Source organism: Tenrec ecaudatus, chromosome 14 (genome assembly GCF_050624435.1).
Source record: "Tenrec ecaudatus isolate mTenEca1 chromosome 14, mTenEca1.hap1, whole genome shotgun sequence".
NCBI classification, from domain to species: domain Eukaryota; kingdom Metazoa; phylum Chordata; class Mammalia; order Afrosoricida; family Tenrecidae; genus Tenrec; species Tenrec ecaudatus.
Genome location: NC_134543.1, coordinates 25,846,672 through 25,868,472, shown reverse-complemented (window position 1 = coordinate 25,868,472; position 21,801 = coordinate 25,846,672). Strand labels below are relative to the sequence as shown.

Below are 21,801 nucleotides of genomic sequence, written 5' to 3'. Positions count from 1 at the left end.
GGTTCTCTACTCCAGTAAAGAGTTACCACCTCGGAAGCGCTCGGGAGCAGTGAGTTCTACCTTGTCCTGGAAGATGGCAGGGTGGTGGTTTTTTAGTTTTGTAATGACAACTGCATTCCTCTGGGCCCTGTACACCCACTGAGGACCAGATACACAGTCAGTTTGCTGGTCAGGCTAAGGAACCTGCCTTCAGCTCTCTGAGAGAGCTACAAAAAGTTTGTGGAAAATGGAATTAAGAGATAATGTGTTTTTTCCCCCACCAACTTGTAGAAGTCTCCTGATACTCTGGCAGAACAGGGTTAGACATCTGGCTTTGATCTGTAGTCAAATGTGGCTTTCTTGTAATCTGCTTCTGCATTAGAGTTAGCCACCCAGCCGTAGAAAGAACAGCTAGGAAAATGCAGGCCTCCTTCCCCTGGACAGAATTGACGCTGATAAACTCGCCGCGTGGAGAAAGCTAGAGGAAAGCACAGTCCTTTGGAGGCAGGATGATGTGAAGGAGAGAGGCGGCCAGGCCACAGGGTGACAGCCACCACTTTATTAAGAAATGTGGGTCAGGAGGTGCAGCCCTTAATTTACCACCGAGCAGATGAATCAGGTCTCCACTCATTGCAGGAAGTGGAAGGGTCATGGAAAGAGTGCTTAAAGCAGGCGTCCTCAAACTACGGCCCGCGGGCCCCATGTGGCCCACCAAGGACAGTTATCCAGCCCGCCGGGTGTTTTTGCCTTTTTTTTTTAACATCAAAATAAGATATGTGCAGTGTGCATAGGAATTTGTTCATAGTTTTTTGTTTTTTTTAACTATAGTCTGGCCCTCCAACGGGTCTGAGGGACAGTGAACTGGCCCCTGTTTAAAGAGTTTAAGGACCGCTGGGCCTGAAAGTATTGTTCTGAACCCTTTTCTGTCTGGAGACTGAAGGGAGGTTCCCTTGAAGTCGTAGGCCAGCAGAATGGAGTAGTGCATCGACAAGATCCACAGCACACTGCAAGCTCAATGCCTGCTTGGTCGACAAACCCACCATGAAATGGTGAAGTCAGTAATGGAAGAAACGTAATACAGTTTGATTCACAGGCTGGGGGCGAGGTGAAGGGAAAATAAAATGTATGGTTAGTTACATAGATTCTTTTAACGGAGTCCATGGGCACATGCAGCGTGATTGTTTCGGGTCGTGACTGCCTCGGTGATAAGCATGCCGCCTGGAGGTGCCTGTGCATCTCCCTCCTTAGCCCTGTTCGTAGCTCTCTGGATAAAGCACATGCGCAGTTGTGCCACCTCCCAGCTGAAGTACCAGGCTTGCTCCTTGGGAGGCCTGATATGAATATGTAGATCAGGCCCTCCCCCGCATCTCAAGCCTCCTCCCTCCATGTCTCCACTCACGTCCATCATTCTAGACATTGAACTTCTTACCATCTCTTAGGCACTCCCTACCTTTCTTGTGATCTTGCCTGTGGATATGCTTGTCCTCTGGACTGACATGCAACTTTTGGATGACCTCTTGTGTGAAAGCTTCCCTAATATCCACCGCTCAGTTTTTCCCTCTTTAGTGTGCCTATATCATTGACCACTGAGTTATAATCACATATCTGTGTTTGCATCTAAGATGAGAGCAACAAAAAGCAAACTTATTTTTATCATTGGGAACTGGGTTTTTTCAAACCCAGGACTGTACAATTCAAAACTCATAGGTGTTGTCTTTACATTTCCTCCCCCTGCCCCCTCCCCACTATTCTCTTGTTGTATAGAAGAGTCTCTTGTTTACAGTGGCCCCCATCAGAGCCTGGCACTGAGTAGACACACATAAATCTTAGCTTTACACTTTCATTCCATCTGTAAGACATTGTAAAATGATGACTGTTGATATTTACTCAAGGGCTTTCCAAGTTAAATACATCCGCTGGACACGGGGCACATTACCTAGGAGGACCTGGGGGTCCTGGGAGCGAAGAAGAAAGCAATCTTTTACTGTGTGCAGTCGAGAGTGGTGCAGTGCTCAGCCTTCTAGTGACGGCAGTGTGGTTTCCAGGCCACCCTTGTGGACAGAGGCGGCATCCCTCACAAGGATGCAGCTGCTTATTTCCCAAGTGACAGCTTGATTTACTATTTCCCTTCCCTTCACTTTCAAGAAGCATCTGCAGGCAACTGCGTGACCCAGTCCATGCGGAAAAGCTCCATCTATATCTTCACTGCTTCTTCCCAACAGAGTCTCAGGAGAAGGGTGGGAGATGGGCTCAGGAGTTCAAGGTTCCGGTGGGTTTCCTTTTGTAGTGCAGCACTGCTCCTTGTGACACAATTCCCTGTCTGCCGGTACACTTTGCTTCTCAAACACCCGTGTGATAGGATGTGGCGGGCAGAGGAGTCCATCCTCTGCCCTTGGGGGATGTTCTGAGCTTGATCTGTCCTGATGCTTTGTTTGGCCCTCCATACATTGGAAGGGAAGTGGAGCCGGGAGAGAGAAGAGCGTGGCCACTCGTCTTTCTAACTCAATCGGTGGGCCTCTCCCTCAAAGTCTGCTAGAAAATGCTTTTTAGTGACAGACAGTAGAATCCACTCTAGTAAGAGGATTTCTATTTTCTCTTCATAATTGAAACCCTAAACACTTCACTGCCCAACGGCTAACACGTCTATTCCTACAGCTCTCAAGAGGCACTGGGAGGTGCCCTGAGACTGGAGGTTGAATTCATAGTGGGTTTCCTGGGAAGGAAATAGATTTGGTCAAGAACCAACCCATCCTTGCTTTGCCTTGTTCCCTTGGCAGCAAAGTAGCCAAACTGTTGTTTAGTTCAAGGTGCCTCCCCCCCCCCCCCAGACTACTAGAGATGAGCGATGGGAAAGGAAGGTTGAAGGAAGGGGAGACACTTGACAGGGGGCATTGACACAGCATAATGATTATACCTTGGATTGCGAGAAAAACAGATCCGCCCACTACTCCATTTTAAAGGAAGTCCAGCCAGAATGCTCCTTACACGTGAGAATGCGGAGACTTTGTTTTAATTCTGTTAGAGGTGACATTAGGAAAGATCAATAACTAGAAAAGGGCCCTCGTGATTGGTCAGTGGAGGGTTAGCAACAATGGGGCAAATACGCCGTGAGATGGATTGACCCAGGGACTGAAACAATGGATTCCGACTTACCAGCAACTGCAAAGGTGGTGCCGGACCAGAAGACCTTGTCTCTGTTATGCTGACGATCAACAGCAGTCAGTGCAACCCAGCCCTGAACAGCTACCATGATGAGAAGCACCTTCCACCCGTCACTCGGCCCTACTGTGGTGGTTTGTGTGTTGCCATGGTTCTGGAAGGTGTGCTCCAATTATTGAATACATCAGCGGGGTCACCCGCGAGGGAGAGATTGCAATGGAGCTTCCAAACCTAAGTGACAAAGAAGTACCTGGCAAGCTCCTTTGGGAAATCAGTTAACAAAAATCTTAAAGGGTCACAGCAGAAAACTCTCTGGCTAGCTTGCTTTGAACACGCTCATCGCGAAAGGAAAGACGTCCGTGAGACAGACTGACACACTCAAACCCACGCGTGTTTCGAGCGTCCTGTGTCATTGCATAGAAGGTGGCCAGGGGTCCGATGCCACTCGGTGGAAGCTAGTAACAAAATTCCAATGGATCCCGGGCATGGGGGCATGCACAGACAACGGTTGGGGCTGTTCTCAAGAGATTCATTTCTGGAATCGTCTACCCACAGCCTTGGGCTCAGTGCTTCTTCAGCTGTCAGCGGGGCTTCTTTGCCCAGGAAGCAGTGGCTCTGAAGATTGGGGTGATCAGTGAATTCTCCCCTTGCCAACCCAGAGTCTTTCCCTGAATCTGCAGAGGTGGAAGGGGCAGGAGGCCGCGGAGCTTGTGGAGTCAGAGAAAGAGAGGCAGTGGCTGGCCTGGGACCACAGGCCAGCCTTTTGTGTGACAGGGAGGGCAGCAGCCCAGGTATTTCGTGCCTCATTAGCCACAGGGTGGCCTGGGCCAGGATAGCCAGCCTGGGTTGTCTTTGCATCAGTGCAGATGCAAGCGCTGCACTGCTGCCCGGAGGCCACTGGAAGGACAAAGGATGGGCAACAAGAAGGATGCTGCCCTGTCCTTGTCTCTGAGGCTCTTCATCACGAAGGGGGTTCCTCTCTCTGGAACAGACCAGGTGGTCTGCTCAGACCAGTGGTGACAGCCCCTTGGGGAGTGGAGTTAGTGGGGAGTATTTTAATGTGCTCTTCTAAGCAGGGCCTAAAAATTCCTTCTTTAATTCCAGGGCTCTCCGGTAAACGTGCAGAGGGCACCCTCTCTGCTTGCCTTTTAGCCAACCTGCTGTAGAGAACGTGGGAGATGCAGCCCCTCACCCGGCTCTCTGCTTCAGTTCTGCTGGCGGACCGGGCTCTGCTTTTAGCCTTCTGTAGGTTGAACTTCAAGCAGCTGCAGAACATCGTAGACTCCTAGGTTCCTGGGTAACTGTTTGTCTGACAATCTGGGCTCCTGGCAAGGAACCCAAGGTGGTGATATGGAGTAATTACAAAAGAAACAGATTTAGCATCAGGGTTCGGTTCTGGGGAATCCAGATTTGGATCTGGACAAAATACTCCCCGGTGTCTTCAATATAAAACCCCACTGTTATGGCATCGTTTCCAAATGAGAGACCCGATGAGACGGAGTGGTGTAAGGAGTTACACCTCAGGGTGCTAACCACAAGGTCAGCCATTTGAAACCACTGGCCACTTTACAGAAGAAAGATGGGGTTTCGATGCCTGTGGATTGATGGTCTCAGGAACCCACGGGGCAGCATTGTGTGTGTGTGTGTGTGTGTGTGTGTGTGTGTGTGTGTGTGTGAGAGAGAGAGAGAGAGAGAGAGAGAGAGAGAGAGAGAGAGCAGAGTCAGACTGATCCATAGGGCTTCTGAGGCGGTAAATCTTTCTAGAAGCTCACTGTCTCATGTTTCTTCTGTGGACTGGCTGGTGGTTTGGAACCACTGATCTTTGGGTTAGCCGCCCAGCACTTAACCCACTGGGCTACTAGGGATCTTTTGGTGGCTTCAGTGATCTACCCAAACTCTATTGCTGTTAGCTGCCACTGAGTCTGCCTTTGACTTCTGGTGACGCCATACACAATGGGATGAAATGCTGCTTGGTCTGAGGCCATCTCCGGTGGCTCTCAGCCTTCCTCAGGCCGTGACCCTTTCATACTGTCCCTCATGTTTGGTGACCCCCAACCATCAAATTATTTTTGTTGTTATTTCATCACTGTACTTTTGCTACTGTTACGAATCGGGCAACCCCCGTGAAAGGGTCATTTGACCCCCAAGGAGGTCACAACCCACAGATTGAGAACCGCTGTCATAATTGGTTGTGGATCTGACTATTGTGATCCATAGGGCTTTCATGGACTGACTTTTGGGGCAGTAGAACTTGAGGCCTTTTGTTTTAGTCTTTGTTTGGCTGGGGACAAAGTTGCCCATGCATTTCAGTGGAATTTCCACTGAATCCTAGTTAGCATCATAGTGAATCCTTGACCCTCCCCTGACAGATGGGTGAGGATATACCTAAGGTTCATTGTCAAGGAATTCAATCCAGATTTCTTGCTTAGAAATTGAGATTTCCAACAGTGAATCACCACTGCTCTTACCAAAACCTAGACATGTTCCACTTTCCTCATATCAGTGTAATCAGGGCAAACTGACCTCAGAGAGTGTTATTTCAACAAAAATAACTTTATTAAGAGAGCATTTGGAACTATATTACACATCAAAAAGCAAAGTACCTATGTTGACCAACAGCTGTAGAGTCCTTCTTAGCACATTTTGAATTACTATTATCTCAGTCCTTTATTTGTAATATGCCCCCCTCAATTTTTGCCTCTGGTCCTTGATTTTCTTGGGGGGGGGCACTTAGTCTATGAGGCTACAAACTTTGGCTTCCGTCTTTGGGCTTTAGCCTGCCAGTGTCTCTGTCTCTCAGTTCCACAGGCTGCCTCTGGTAGGCATCTTTTGCTTACATCCTTGCCCACTGAAATTCAAATCCCACCCCAGGAGCATTCAGGATGGACCAGCTCTAGGGATCCATGAACTTCTTGTCTACCAATAGCACTCTGAGTCAGAGTAGGACTATGTTTTCAATGGTTTTTAAGGATTGATTTTTTTTTAAAATAAGGAGGTTGCTAAGTTTTTTATTGAAGGCACCTCTAGTGGGCTTGAACTTCCAAACCTTTGGCTGACATCTCATCATGTTAACCATTTGTGTTACCGTGGACTCCAACCCATTGGCACAGTAGTGCACATATATTCCCATTAGTAACTGATCTCCCTGTCTTTATCTCTTCATACCAATCAGACCATTCTCTCTTTTCCATAAAAAGATACACAGTTATTCATAAATTGTAGACCCAAGTCTGAATTTCTTAATCCCAAAGTCTAATTTGGGATACTATCCCATCAAGCTCCATAGGCACCATTAGACAGAGATGTGGGTTTGCACACCATTCTTCGATTGAATAGCAAGCAAACCTTAAACTAAGTATATTAATCCTCTTTGGCATTCCTCAGAGAAACAGAGCTGCTGTTATATAAATCACTAGTTTTATTTTTAGTTTTGTTTGGTGTGTGTGTGTAGAGAATGGGATTGAATAAGTGCTTGTAAATATATATATGTAAATATATATATCAGTCCTTGGATTAGCAAGCCATTTGAATAGATCAATCCTTTATGCATCTTATACAAACTGATTGCTTCATACACATCTAGATTGCATCTAATGTTTAATCACCCGGACACTTACAAATAATGGGTGAATATTTTGTTGTCATAGAGTGCTGAGTTATGCTTTTTGTGCAGTTGAAAATAGCATTTTTATTTCAACACTTACACAACTGATTGTAAACTTTGGGGTGCTATTATTTAAATGGATATAAACAGTCCATTAGCTATGTCAGTGCTATTCTCTTGCCTAGTTGTAGCTTTAGGCTAAGCTGTTGTACACTGTGTTACATAATTCCCTGAATCTTTTTTTCTGCCTCCATTTTTGCTTCATTGCATACCAGGTTCCTACACTGCCTCTTCACCCTCCTTCTCAGAATAAGCACCATGTCTGTATGACAGATTGTGGGCAATATTGCATCTCACTAATGGAAGTTTGGGTGAAGTGAATGAACTTAGAACTGTGTGTTTGTCACCATTTGGTTTTGCTCTTTTGCTACTTACAGTCACTGTCAATTCAGTATGTTTCTCAAGGTGATAAGAAAGTGCTGGAAGGAAAGTAAGACAGTCTGTCTGGGAGAGGGGGGAGGGAGGTCTCAGGAGGACAGGATCACTTGTTGGGTGCACACAAGGGACCCATTTCATCACAGCTTTCACCCTTCGTTTAGCACCTTATTTGTGTTTTTAAAGCCCAAATTGAGTTTCTTAAATGGTGTAAATAGTTAATGCACTCAGTTGGTAACTGAAAGGTTGGTAGTTCAAGTCCACCCAGATGTGCCTCAGATGAGAGGCCTGGAAATCTACTTCAGAAAGACTGCAGTTGCTGAAAGACAGCCAATGAAATGCTGTTTTGTTCTGAAACATGTGGGGTCACTCTAAGTTGAAATCTATTCTTTGGCAACGGGTAAAAGACTGGTCCCAGCCTTGGCGATGCCCTTCACGCCCCATCAGGAGGAAATTACACCATGAATTAAGAACACATCATTTGCGTATCTAGAATATGACTCAGAGAGGCACTGTGGGTCTGATGTTGGTTGACATAGGGGAAGAGAAACAGTTTGGGAGGTGTTCCCTGGGGCACCTCCTCTGGTCTAGGGGGAAATTCATCATTGAATGGAGATGGGGAAGGTTGTGAACCCGGGCAGCAGTTTTCACTAGGTGCTTGCAATGAAAGGTACTAAGATACATGAAATCGTCCCTGGAATATTTGTGTAGAGATTAGCATAAATATGCATGAAATTTAGATAGCTCTTCTCTCCGCTCCCATGTTGGTTATAGTTCTTATTTATTTATTGTGGGATTCTCTCTCTTTAATAAAACCATTCCCAACCCCTCTGGCTTTCCACACAAAAGAAACTTTTGTTTCAAACACATTCAGATTCCAGGGGATAAGAGACACATTTCTTTTGGTGAGCAAGAGTGATTTGCACAGGGCAGAAGGGCTAGGTTCCTGGTCAATTTATCCAAGGTTTGGAATAGTCTGTAAATCCATGTATGGCTCCCCAGAATCATGTATGGCTTTTGAGAAATAGGGTAGGAGCATGTGGCATATCCAGAATGGTGAGCAGAGGGCACCAGGACTAGCCTCCCCTGTATCTGACTCACAGCGCCATCCTGTGTGTCAGAGCAGGACTGGGCACCATGAGGAGGATTTATTGGAAGCAGGTTAGCAGGTCTTTCTTCTGAGGGACCTTTGGGTAAATTGATAATCTTCAACCTTCGCTTGGAAGCCCAGGGTGGTAAAGGTTTTGAATACCCAGGGCTTCTAGGAACTGGTGGTTGGGAGGAGGAAGCCCAGAGGCCTCTAGGCAGTGCCTTAAACTACCTTTGTGGACTTGCGTAACTCGTTATCCTTCTCGGGCCTCAGTTTCCTCCTTACTAAAATAAGGGCACAGGACTGGATGAGCTTTAATAGTTCTTTTAGTGCTAAAATTTATTCTTTTGGCAGACTCCTTGATCTAATTATACAAAATCTATTAAGCATCATATAGAGCATTAAATAATGTCCAGGTGCTATTCGGTGTCTTGCTTTCCCCTTTTGAAGGGTACTTGGTGATTAATTTAAGCCTCTTTTAAGAGGCGCCTCTTTCCTTGCTCGTTTCTCTCAGTTCAGTGGGCACGGAAGGTGTAACTTAAATGTTTATAGACGACACCTATTAATATACCACGTGGAGTACCAAGGGCACACACAGGATTTGGGTCTGTACATTCAGGTCTGGAGGGAAGAGCTAAGTGGTGATGACTGCTTTGATCTGTCATCTTGTTCTCTCAGTCAGGGTCACCTCCAGGTCCATGGAGTGAGGCTTGTCCACCTGTATTTTAGCAATGCCATTTCTTCACAAATGAATGGAGAGGCCATGGCGATAGGCAGTGATTAGGGCCTTGCTGGATCTATTTCAAACATACAGACAGTATGACATTCCCACTTGCTGTTCTTTCCTTTGACTGTTTTTGCTAAAATGCATCAGGTATGAGTTGATATTTATATATGTTTAGCAATGAGCCTTGGTGGCATAGTGGTTATGTGTTAGGTTACTAACTGCAAGATCAGCAGTTCAAAGCCACCAGCTGCTCCTCAGGAGAAATATGAGGATTTCTGCTTCCATAAAGAGTTATAGTCCACAAACAAACAGAGAGTTATAGTCTGATAGTCTTGTGAACCCACAGTGGCAGTTCTGCCTTGTTCTATGGAGTCGCAATGAGTTGGAACTGACTCAATGGCAGTGTTTCTGACATATGTTTGAGCTATATTGTGGCCATGGAGGGATGGACATACCCCTTTTGTTTAGATCTGTGTGCCAAGAGAAATGCACACTTGTCTCATTGCCATTGAGTCCATTCTGACCCTGTAGACCAGAATAGAACTGCCCCTGTGGGTTTTCAAGACTGTGCATCTATGGAAGTAGGAAGTCACATCTTTCTTCAGCTGCGGTTTTGAACTGCTGACATTGTGCTTAGTAACTCATAACCACCATGTCCCTGGGGCTTCTTGTGCATTCATGGGTAGACACAAATCTTTGAAGCCTCTGGAGCGTATAAGAGAAACTTGCTTTCTTCTTTCCCTGAAGTGTGAAGTTGAGGTTTATGTTTCAATGTTATAATTAACTAAGTGATAGTATGTAGTGAGGGGTCGTCTCACCACTCAGTTGATGAAGGGACCCTGCAAATGAATTTGGGGCTTTCAGATCATCCATAGAATTTAGAATTTAAGCTCTGATACAATTCCTTCCTCAGTTTTGGATTTTATATTTAGAATCCTTGAATCACACAGGCCAGTGCGTTTCTTTAATGTGTACTTAGTTGACAAATCACTCAGAAGGCTGCTTGTTTTGGATAATTCTGTCAGACCCCGGAAGCTATTCTTTCTGATAGTCTGCCACAATCTGATTTCTTCATCACATTTTGCTCTAGCACCCATATCGTCAGTGATCTTGTGAGTTCAGGTATCCAGCAGGGCTATGTCACAAGAAATAATTGTTCTTCTGTCAGGGCTATGGGTGAGAGCTCAAAATCCATTCATATATCTCTTTGTTTGTTAAAGTCCCTGATACACGTTGAGGCATCATTATCATCTTATTGGAGTATTTCATAAATCATCCCATGAGGCTTAAGGTAATGCTACCAATCGTATCATTATTTTAGTCATGCCACTGGATTTAAAACACTGTTGAGAAAAGAAATTATACATGCGTAGAACTTCTTTTTTAGACTTAATGAATCATTGACTCGTACATATTTGAGATAGTTTATTGTGCTACCCTGACCAATAAACACATGTGTTGTTAATTGAAGGGCGGAGAGATAAATGGCTCAGTGAGCCTCACCTTTCTTGTCTCTCGCTCTTTGATCATCGGACCAGTGTGCGGCTGCCTTGTTTGTTCTGTGCCTCAATTTGCAAGCTACACTACCTGTGGGACACCTAACCCGTGGACTCTGTCGCTGAAATTTGAGGTCCCTTTAAGACTTGCCTCACCAGAGAATTGGAATGTACATCTCTGGAGCTGGGGACTGACAGCTGGTGACCTGGCTGACGGTTGGTGACCTGCAAATGTATTAGACACGGTTCTCTAGAGAGATAAAACCAGATTGCTGATAATTATATATATATTTATAAATATAGGTATATAATACAAGAAATGAACAGTTAAATTATAAAGCAGTACAAATGGCTCTGTGCGACTCACTCCCACAAGAGAGTTGTGAGACACTGGCAGTCCTTCAACTCTTGAGGGCCGCCAGGTAGTCCTCTGTAGAGAGAGCTAGGCTATCCCAGCACAGGCAGCAAACAGCAAGGCAGGTCACCAACCGTCGTCATTGACTTGTACATATTCAAAATTTAAATGATGAACCAGGATGGTTGTATTTGGAAACAAAACTTTCAGTAGCCCTTAGTTACAAAGCCAGAACCACACCTGCTAGGCTAATACATATCACAAAAAGGCAGAAAGAGCATGAAAACCGCAAATATAAGTTGGCCCTGGGTCGCCATTCATTGGACACCCTCAAAGCAATGGATCCAAACCAAATCCAAGTCCAATGACAACCAATTCCCTAGACTTGGGATAGCTGTCATCTGTTCTTCCACTAGAACATTTCAGCCGTAAACCTCTCATTGTACCCCCTAGTCTTAGAGCAATGGTTCTCAACCTGTGAGTCACGACCCCTTTGGGGGTCAAATGGACCTTTCACACGGGTTGCCTTATTCATAACAGTAGCAAAATGACAGTTATGAAGTAGCAATGAAAATAATTTCATGGTTGAGGGTCACCACAACATGAGGAACTGTATTAAAGGGTTGTGGCACTAGGAAGGTTGAGAATCACTGTTTTAGAAGGAGCTCTTGTGACCCAGTGGTCACTTGTTGGCCGGCTCACTGCTCAAGAATTATGGTCTCATAAACTCAAGGGAAAGTTTTACCCGGCCCTATAGCATCGCTATTAGTTGGCATCAACTAATGGCCTCGAATGAATGTAAGGGGTCTTGAGAGGGAGAATGTGTATCTAAGCTTCTATGGCTGGCAGTTTTCTTTCACTTATAAAGTGCTCTTGAGGTTTCTGACCAACCATGATATGACATTGGTCAGTGTAACCAGGTTTTTTGGCCTGAGAACAAAAGGAAGTCCATCTGCCTATATACATTATGTCAAGCTTATTAATCAAATCAACAAATAACTAAGATATATCAGGGGGATTCTAAAAGTCCATGGGAAAATGGAATTAAAAGATCATCAATTTTTCCCCAGGGGCTTTTTGCAGAGCCTGTGGTCTGCCCTCTTACTCTGGCCTTTTATAATGTTTATAACTACTTAGAAAGTCAAATGAAAACTTGGAATTTGGGGATGCTTTGGAGTTGGGCATTGGAAAATGGTGGTACATGAAGAGCAGCTCTCAGATCCTCAGGCTATAGCTTCTCTCCCTCCTCCTCCCACATTAGACACCATCATCAATCACAAGGTATTTTTCATAAATGCACAGGAGTGAACCACTCCATGTGTAAAATTCTGTCCATATCCCTGAAAACAGCCTCTTTTAAGTACTCTCTGGGCCTCACCAGAGTATGTGTACTCCAGAAAGATTCAGAGATGAGACATGATCACACACCATGTAAACAGACTTGGTATCTCTGTGCAGAGAAATAAAGGACCCCAGAGAATTATTGGAGTTGGCATTGACTCCATAGCAGTGAGTTTGGTTTGGGTTTTTTTTGGAGAGCCCTAGTGGCAGAGTGGTTACCAATTGGGCTGGTAACTACAAGGTCAATAGTTCAAAACCACCAGCCACTCCATGGGAGAAAGACAGGTCTTTCTACTCCCATAAAGAATTGTAGCCTTGGGAACCCACAGAATCAGTTAGTTCTACCCTATCCGATAGGGTCACTGAAAGTTGGCATCAAATCAGTGGGTGTGGTTTTTGGTGTTGAGTATCGACAACATCTATCTTGAGGGAGAATGTGGACTCCTACTGAGCCGCCATCTGGGTGCTAGAGTCATAACAGCAAAAAATTCCTGGAGAAACTCCATTTTGTTTTCATTCCATTTTCCCAGCCAATGTTTTCAAGCTCCCTTGTATTGCTCTGTGGTCCAAACACTCCACCAAATTTTATTCTCCCCCTTTCCTAAGCTGCTTGATCATCTCCTCAAGCCCAGCCTCCTATTCAATAGCTCAGTCATGGTCCACTGGGTTCAGGGCTCTACCAGCGAAACTGAAGTTAGCTGTGTTATTGATGGAGAGAAATCAGAGCCAAATCTTTCAGGGTAATTGATTTTTAGTTATTGGTCAATAAAAAAGTACCTAAGGCTAAAGAGTCCTTTGTCAGGCCAGTTTTTTATCCATTCCAAATTAGCTCTTTGACAAACATTGAAAAGCCATTTCCAAAGCTAACGTAACGTAAGCTTCTCCTGACCTGTTGGACTGACGTTTCCCTGGAGCTTTGTGTGTGAGGAAATCTGAAGGAAAGGCAGCAAGTTCTACTGCACAATGTTTGTCGTCGATCCTGGTGCAAGCAAATAACGTCTCTGTAATTCTTTTTCAGTTATTCGCCCCTGGCATTTAGCTATATGCAGGTGGGAAACAAGGAGCAGGGTGGCAGCGGGAGGGCTTTTGGGCCCCTCTTCCCTGCTATTTGCATGGATCTGACTCGTGCCGGCCCATGGTGACCCATTCCCTTTTCCCTCTTCCTACAGCTCGAGAGGAGAACGTGGCCACCTTCCGGGGCTCGGAGTACCTGTGCTATGACCTGTCTCAGAACCCGATCCAGAGCAGCAGCGATGAGATCACTCTCTCCTTTAAGACCTGGCAACGTAATGGGCTCATCCTGCACACTGGCAAGTCGGCTGACTATGTCAACCTGGCTCTGAAGGATGGCGCGGTGTCCTTGGTCATTAATCTGGGGTCCGGGGCCTTTGAGGCCATTGTGGAGCCCGTGAATGGCAAGTTCAACGACAACGCCTGGCACGATGTCAAAGTGACACGCAACCTCCGGCAGGTAATGGTTGAAAGGGAAGAGTAGTGGGAAGGCGCTTCTTAAGCAGTAGGGCAGGAAGTGTATGGAGCAGGTGATGGGGGAGGTGGAGAGGCGAGAGATGAGGATTTGAGACGCCAACGCCTCACTTTCTCCCAGTCTTTGCAATTTTACAAGGAAAACTATTAAATTATGTTTCTCTTCGTATTTCCATTCTCCATTTATGCTTATTATTAAAGGGGGGAAAACCCTCTGTTGTATAGATAATACAAGTTATGTGTACTTACATCCCTTTTTTTATCATTTTCTTAATTACATTGGAAACTTATCGTGTTATTGTTGAATTTAATTAGGAACAACGTTCTGTTTCTGCAGCTTGGTAGATTTCCCTCATTCTTTGAATGTATGTTTATTTTTTGTTTTTTTTCCTCTAATTAAGTTAGCCACTGCCATGAAGCCATGATTTTAATTCCTTCCAGACAAATCTTCCTTTCTCTCTTCCTTTTAAGTTTATCACCTTTTCCACCTTAATTCTCCCCCCAACCCCTCGTGACTTTAACCTCTAACCTTAGAATGGATTTCCTGGGATTTCTCTGAATTCCTCTGTTTCTCTGTCCCTTGGTGCTGCGACCATCCTTTATTAGTCTTGTCTCTACCTCCGAGATCTTCCGTTGGCTGGGAGACCTGGAAAGTGGAAGGACCCACATACAAAGTCAACTCGGAGCAACCTGTCCTGGTTCTGTCCGTGCTTGAGAACTCCTGTTACTTACCGATTCTAGCAGACATCTCCATCAGGTGACATTACTCTCAGAGACCCTTAGCCAATCGAAGTGGTTTCCAACTTAATAATTGCTGCTACTACTGTTAACAACAACAATATCTCAGCAGCCCAGCACAGCGAAGGGCAACATTTCTGCGTAATAGTCAGAGTCTGTGGGAGACTACCTTTCCCGGGTTGCCATTTCCACTTGGTTTGTCGACTTGTGAAGCTGTCATTCTACCCAGTTGGACAGCATTCATCTTTTATTAATCAGAAAACACAATGTAAATTTCCAGAAAGTACTCATCAAATGTTCTTCTGTGATATGATGGATTCAATGGCTTCCCATGGAATCGTGAAAGCACAAGAACTGACAGGTGTTTGCATATGTTTTCTGTTTGATAAAAAGCTAAACAAATGGCGTAGGCGTGCTCACATGGAAACCAGGCAATAGGGTTAGTTTTCTTTGCTGACACAGGTAGAGGCAGCTGCCCAGCAGGGAAGATCTATCCTACTTGTGTTGAAGAATCACACAGCAAGTGACGTGAGACCTAGAGTCCTTGGGCATCCTTAACAAACATGGATTGGATAATTTTACTCATTTTTGTTTCTCCTTCAAAGCCAAAGAACATGATTGCTGATATTGTCACCTCACGCTGACCCCCCAGGGACACATCCAGAGGACACGATTAATAAGAGAACCCATATTAGATTTGAATTTGCCAAGATTTAAAGGACTGATATGTTTGAGCTACAGTGTCTAAAACAACAGTAGACGTGCGACCTCTGACCAGATTGAGGTGAAGGTACACAACACCACCCACCTTGTAGGCATTTTTCAGTTTAGGATGGACTTTTCAAGCACTGGGGAGCAGAATCAGCCCATAGTTCCCATTGACCAATCTGTTTCTCCCACTTTTCCACCCCACACACTTTCTTGCCCCTCTGGAATGATACCAATTAGCCTGAGCAAGTCTCACTTTTACTTCTACTTTAAAAACAAAACAAACAAACCCCACTCCAGTGAAATTCTTTAAACAGAGGGGGAATAAACCAAATATTAATTCAAATATTGGTGGTGCTGTTTTAGGCAGACCAGCCTGAGTGGTTTCTATGCAATGTTCTGAAGCCCAACTCCTCTCTGTGCCCTTGAACAAGCCATTTAACCTTTCTATACCAGTTCCATTTGTGAAATGGTGATTACAATCCTCCCCAGCCATGTGTACTGGCTAAATATGCAAAGCACCTTATGTTCCAGAAGGATTGTGAGCTCATCCATGGTCTGGGTGCTAGACTTACTATGACATGCACATGATTTATAAGGTCAGCATTCCCTCTCAAAGGTGTCTGTGTCTGTCTGGGGACAAGGAGGCAGTTAAGCAAAGCTCTCCATTCTACAGTCACACGAGGGTGTAGGGTTTTTTATTGGTAGGAAGTAGCCATCTGTAGTTCCTTCAAGCCTGACTCACATGGACCCAGGAGGGTTAGACTAGGACTATTCCATAGAGTTTTCAAGACTGTAAATCTGTACAGAGGAAGACGGCCATATCTCTGCTGGAGTGATTAGTGGATTCAAACCACTGGCCTTAAGGTTAGCACCTGAGGGCTTTGGCCACTGTACCACCAGGAGTATAGATTTCTCTGGTAATGTGCACCCATATTGGGTCTCATTGATGTCCTTACTACATGTGTTCAACCAAAGGCCATTTGCCTAGACAAGAATCTCAGAAAAGCAGATTTGATTTTCCAACTGTAGATCTTTTCGATATTGAATCACCTAAGATTATTTTTCCTATTTAGCCCATATTTAGGCATGGGTTTATTATTATTATTTTTTTTAGTCCCCCAATTGAAGGGGTGGTAGGCCCTTGTCTATTGAAATAATTAAGCTGTAAATAGATTTATGAACATCTGCAATCTGGTTGATGGTGGTCTTGCCTACAGTTCTGTAAGGCTGAAGGCATCCTGTGGCAGTACATTTATCAGAAGAATGCTCACCTGGCTCTCGCGGATCATTCAGTGACAAATGGAGCAGAACTCTCTCTATTTTTTTTTTTTTCGGCCATGATCATCAATGCTTGATCTGCCTTTGATCCCAAGTCAAGACCAAGGGCAAGTACTTTTTGGGGGAGTTCTGAATGAAGGCAATAATGCAGATTGCCTTTTATAAAATGAAACTGTAATTAGGAACCATAGAATTGGGTATGGTGTTTGGTGTTTTTTTGTTTTGTTTTGTTTTAAGGCAGTCCAGGGACCTTATTGGTGTAGTGGGTCTCATCTTGGGCTGCTAACTACAAGGTCAGCAGTTGGAACTCACCTGCTTCCGTTGCTCCATGAGAGAATGATGAGACTTTCTGTCCCGTAAATATTTACAGCCTTGTGAACTCAAAGGGACAGTTTCATTCTGCCCTATGGGATTGCTATGGATTGGAAACCATCTGTTAGCAATGAGGCCTTTTTGTTTTTATTTTTTTTCAATGACCCTGCCTGAACCTAGGTCATGGGCATCACATGAATTTGTTTACCTCCGTAGGGCATTTTATCAACTAACACACATAATGCCAGGATTGTCAGTCTAACAGCCCTCCAGCTTCTCAGCTCAGAGTGTATCAATAATGACACACATAAATGAACAATGAGAAGACCAACTGTGGGGATTCTCATATCAGGTGGAACCTGCCAGTTCTTTCTGCTGCATCTAGGATACTGCTTGAAAGCTTGAGACACATTGTTAAAGGGGATACGAGGAGAGAGATACCAACAGCAAACATCTGGCAAAGTACCAGCATGGCCACCCCATCTGGGTATAAAAGTCTAAGGCACCAATCTTTCTAATACATTTTTGTTACATGGGTGTTCTCCATTGAGAGGAAAGGAAAGAAGAGGATGTCCTCTCTCCTTCTCGGTAAACACATTTCACAAAAAGGCAGGGCCTGTGTATATCTTAAGCTTCCCGCTGCTAAGTGTGATCTGCAAATATTTTAAGTTCCTTTCTTTCTAGGAGAGCGTCACAATCATCTATCACTTTAGACAGAGTCAGAGGTGGGGGAAAAAAGGCCCCCGCATATTGGTATTTCAACTCTTTCTGTCTGCTTATATGCATGGCTAACTAGAAACATTGGGGGCCTTTTCTTTCAGTACAGGTGAAATGTGTATGTATAAGAGGGTGGGAAGGGTCAAGACCCAGAGTGCACTCAGAAGAGAACTTGAAATGTAAGTATGGTATTACTTCTAACCCAGGTGAGGTGGGGTTGCTGCAGTTATTTGGAAGAAGCTGGGATTTCTAATGATAAGGTGCAATGCAGCCCCTCCCCCAGTGGGAATCTGGATAGCAAAGTTTTCCATGGAGTCCTGGTCTCATTGTCTCCCCCTGCCTCTCTCTTTTTCTGTGTTGGGTACCTTTTTTTGAAAAACTAACACAAGATCATTCATGCGATGTGTCATTTTACTAACCAACTAATGTACTAACACCCTAACGACTCATCTTTGTTTTTAGTTTTTTTAATTAACAATCGTTCTGTTCACGATTTTTTAATTTCCTTTCTTCCCCCTTTTCCGCAAAGCACTCAGGCATTGGACACGCTATGGTAAACAAACTACATTGTCTGGTAGATATCATTCTTATTGTCTCTTTTTTTGGGTTTGCCGTGTGTTGCCCCCCTTCTCCTTCCTGACCCCTCTTGTATCCTCTTTAGATTGGTTTCTTCTTCTTTTGAAATTTTCGTTGAACTATGTGAAAACCTTCTTTTTCCTTAAGAAGCAAAGATAAAAATGAAGACGGGTGCTCACCTGGCCTGTCCTAAATATTTGGTTGAGTTGGGTGGGGACAATTTCCTTTCCTCTACTTTTTTATTTTGTCCCTTAAATTTTGGGGGGAGGGGGTCTCTATTTGGTTAAATGTATTCTGTTTTGTGTTCATATTTTGCCACGTCCAAGGCACAGACTAGAGATTGCAGAAATTGGTAGTGGAGCCTTTCTTCTCTCAGTCTTTTCCTACCCCTATGACCCTTCCTCCTCCTCCAGCCTAAACCCTCGTTTCTTTCCCATTTAAGTGGCCCACAACAGTCACAGGTGATCTGGGAAGGGTGGTGCCTCCTAGATCCTTCCTGACCCTTCTCTTCCCCCACACCTCCCACTCTGGTTCAAGGGAGCTCCAACAGTTGTGTTCTCCATACAGCTCTGCATGGCATGTTCCTGTCTCGTCTTGTGGACGTCCCCACCGACATCAGAAACCATTCCCTCGTGGCCCTCCTCATTACTAACAAAACTACCACCAGCCACCAGGCCAATCCCACTCGCCTCTTTCTTTTCTCACTCTTCTTTTTCATTTTCATCCTTCATCAATATTGGGGTTGGGTTTGGACTTTTTCTTTTCTTTTCTTTTTTCCAATGAGGGAGGCGGCAGGCAGGGCAAAGACTACCATTTAGTTTTGAGTATTTTGTCTCTCCTCACCCCATTTCCATTGTGTTGGAATAGTTTGTTCAGTGCATGTAAGTGTGAAGTGGATTTTGGCCCCTTCTTTCATTCCTTGATTTATTGTCGCTTTTCCCCACTCCCTGATATTTTTTCTTCTGCCTTCTCTCATGGCTCCCAATCATTTCCGCATGGGTGTGTCAGTGTCTGCGGTGTGTGCACGCTTTGTGGTCCCTCTCTTCTCGGCCCTCTGCCCTTCTTGTGGATGTTGGGTGTATGGGTGCTGCCATCCCCCCCCCCCTTTTGGAGATTGTCATTCACTTTCATTTGGTTTCCTGCCTTTTCATTCCTTTCTTTGTGTTAGAGTTGCCTTTTGGGTTTGGGTTGTTTCTTCTCTTGGTGGTGGTGATGGCAGCAGAGGGAGGGCAGGGGTTGGTGGCCTGGGGTTGTCCATAGCATGTATCATTCATGACACATCAAAAACAAAGCCTTTCTTCTGCACTCCATGAATGCATGTTTGTCCGTGTGGTGTGAGGCAACAAAGAAAGAAAGAAAAAGAAAAGAAAACAAGATGAAAAAATATCACAACCAAAGGCCAACCCCTAACACAACCCCATCGTCCCATGTCTCCTTTGCTGTTTTTCACTACCACCATGAATAACTATCATTTAGTGATAAATGATCATTTTACCAATGAATGAGACAAATGATATCGTCTGAGGATGGTTCCATTTTCTAGCCTGGCTCATGAAAGAGTGCAGTGGGTAGAGCTAGGTGCACAGCTTGGCGATTCCCACAAAGGCTCCCATGAATCTGCCGGGGGAAACTGGGGCTCGGGCCACAAGGAAGGCAGACCAGAAAATGGAACTTGGCTGCACAGACCAAAATCAAATCCAATTAGAAAGAATACCTCACCAAAAGTGTAATGAAAGTGACGCCTCAGGTAGGGGAGCCCCCCCCCCCCCAGGTTCTAATAGAACTGGAAGGTCATTGCTGGGATTTTTTTTTTGTCCCTATGTCCCTCTACCAGGTGACAATCTCTGTGGATGGCATTCTTACCACAACGGGCTACACTCAGGAAGACTACACCATGCTGGGCTCAGATGATTTCTTCTATGTGGGAGGAAGCCCAAGCACTGCTGACCTACCAGGCTCACCTGTCAGCAACAACTTCATGGGCTGCCTTAAAGAGGTAAATTCACAGCATGTCACCGAGTGTACTCTATGACTCTTTAACCACAAATGAGATGTCCAGTTCAATGGCACGATCTGTCTTGTAAACCCTTCCATGAAACCATATGTTGTAGCACAAACAAACTTTGGACTTGTAAGCAGATGGCTCAGGTTTGGGTGCCAGTTTAAACTGGTAGGTGACCTTGGGGTTGCTATACAAATACTCAGTGACTCAGTCTCCCCAACCCAAGTAATGGGGAATCTTAACTCATAGGTAGAAGCTGTGTATTAGACATTACACGAGATAGGAATGATGCAGGTGAAAACCCTTTTGAAGTCTCCAGGAACTAGATGTGTGTAAGGCTTAATTGTGGGTCTTGTCAAGTAAGGAAGCTTCAGTCAAAGTGGCTTAATTTGTGGTGATATGACTGGTCTAAAATATAGCATACAGATTATTTTACCTTCGCCAGGTCTGTTGCTTCCAAGTGTCTCACTTATGGGAGTCCAGGGCACATGCAGAGAACGTAATATTGACATCCAGAAGTTGAGATTTTACTCCCTCCACTCCCTCAAAGCCAGGAGCTGTGAGAAAGCAGTGAGACTTGGCCGTTTTTCATTTATCACCATTGTAGCTGATATGTGGAGACCCCTGTCTGAGAGTCAGAGTGCTTTAGTCAAATATAGGTTCAATCTCTAAGGTCAATTGTTGAGGCGAAAGAGTCAGGCTTGGTTTGGCAGAATTCTTTCTGAACATTCTGCCATCAGAGCTAGGCATTGCACATTTTGTTTCAGCTCAGCCTGATTGCCTACGATATCTATCCCATTCCCTGGGGGGAGTCCCTGAGAAGCCAACAGTGTTCCCTCTTGTAGATGAAAATCCCTTGTGATATCTTATGAGCCTTCTCCCAGGGCATGTTTTATTCTTCTTATCGTGATTTGGAGTGTGCTGAACATCAGTTATACAGAAGATGGCTTTGCACCTGCAGTCATTCAACTTGACTGTAGGCCATGCCGAGGCAGGGACTGTTTGTTATGGCTGGTGTATAGTAGGTGTACAATAACTATTCACTGAGTCAACCAATTTATCAAATGATTATGGCACATTTCTCTCTGTGTGTGCGTGCTCATGTGTGTGTGATATCTGAACTTGGTGGCCCTCTTCAGACTTTGTACTCCAGGCTCAAGGGCTTGCTTCTCTGGAAATGAAGACAAGATCTGAATTATAGTGTAATATAGTCTTTATTTAGTGTCACAGACCAAGTGTTCTCATTGGGGAGAGGAACTACACATTTTTGCTGAAGTCCCTTTTGGAGAATGAGTGACATTTGTGTTGGGTCTGTCTCAATAAACCCTGCGTGAATTTATAGGAAGGGGTAGAAAAAAGAGAAAAGACAAGCCAAGAGAAAAATCTCATTACAGCTTTGTAGTGTTCTCAGTGTGAAAGGACAAATTACAGAGGGGAATCTAATGAGCTCTTTCCAATCACTGATGGTGCTGGCCCAGTCCTTCTGCCTTGGGGACTCCACTGTCATTTGGGACAGAATCGTGGTGGACATAGAACACCTGTTCCCTGGACCTTACTCCCATTTGGATAGAATAAAGGCTGTCAACTGAACCCTGAAAGGTTATTAAATCGCACAATGTTGGAATGGCTCTCTCGTCAGAAATAGAGAGGAACATTCCCTTGTCCATGAATGAGTTAGGCATTGATTGCTATGGTCTGACTAGCCATTCTTATAGTGAAACAGAAATGGGCATGGAGTTTCTCCCTAGATAAGATCTAGGGCTGGCCTCTAGGACTAATTTTCACTAATATTGAAC

At 44.7% G+C, this 21,801-nt stretch overlaps 1 protein-coding gene across 6 annotated transcripts in view; it reads left to right on the top strand.

Annotated features, from left to right (window-relative positions):
- Positions 1-21,801, top strand: part of NRXN3 (neurexin 3) — a 1,780,548-nt gene that overhangs the window by 433,292 nt on the left and 1,325,455 nt on the right. For 4 of the 6 annotated variants that reach the window (XM_075530567.1, XM_075530566.1, XM_075530569.1 and 1 more), the window contains 2 exons: positions 13,356-13,657; positions 19,838-19,999. In XM_075530567.1, the coding sequence (XP_075386682.1) occupies positions 13,356-13,657; positions 19,838-19,999 (464 nt within the window). Of the gene's footprint in view, positions 1-13,355; positions 13,658-19,837; positions 20,000-21,801 lie in introns of those variants that run through there. The other 2 variants (XM_075530571.1, XM_075530570.1) reach the window with 2 other exon arrangements.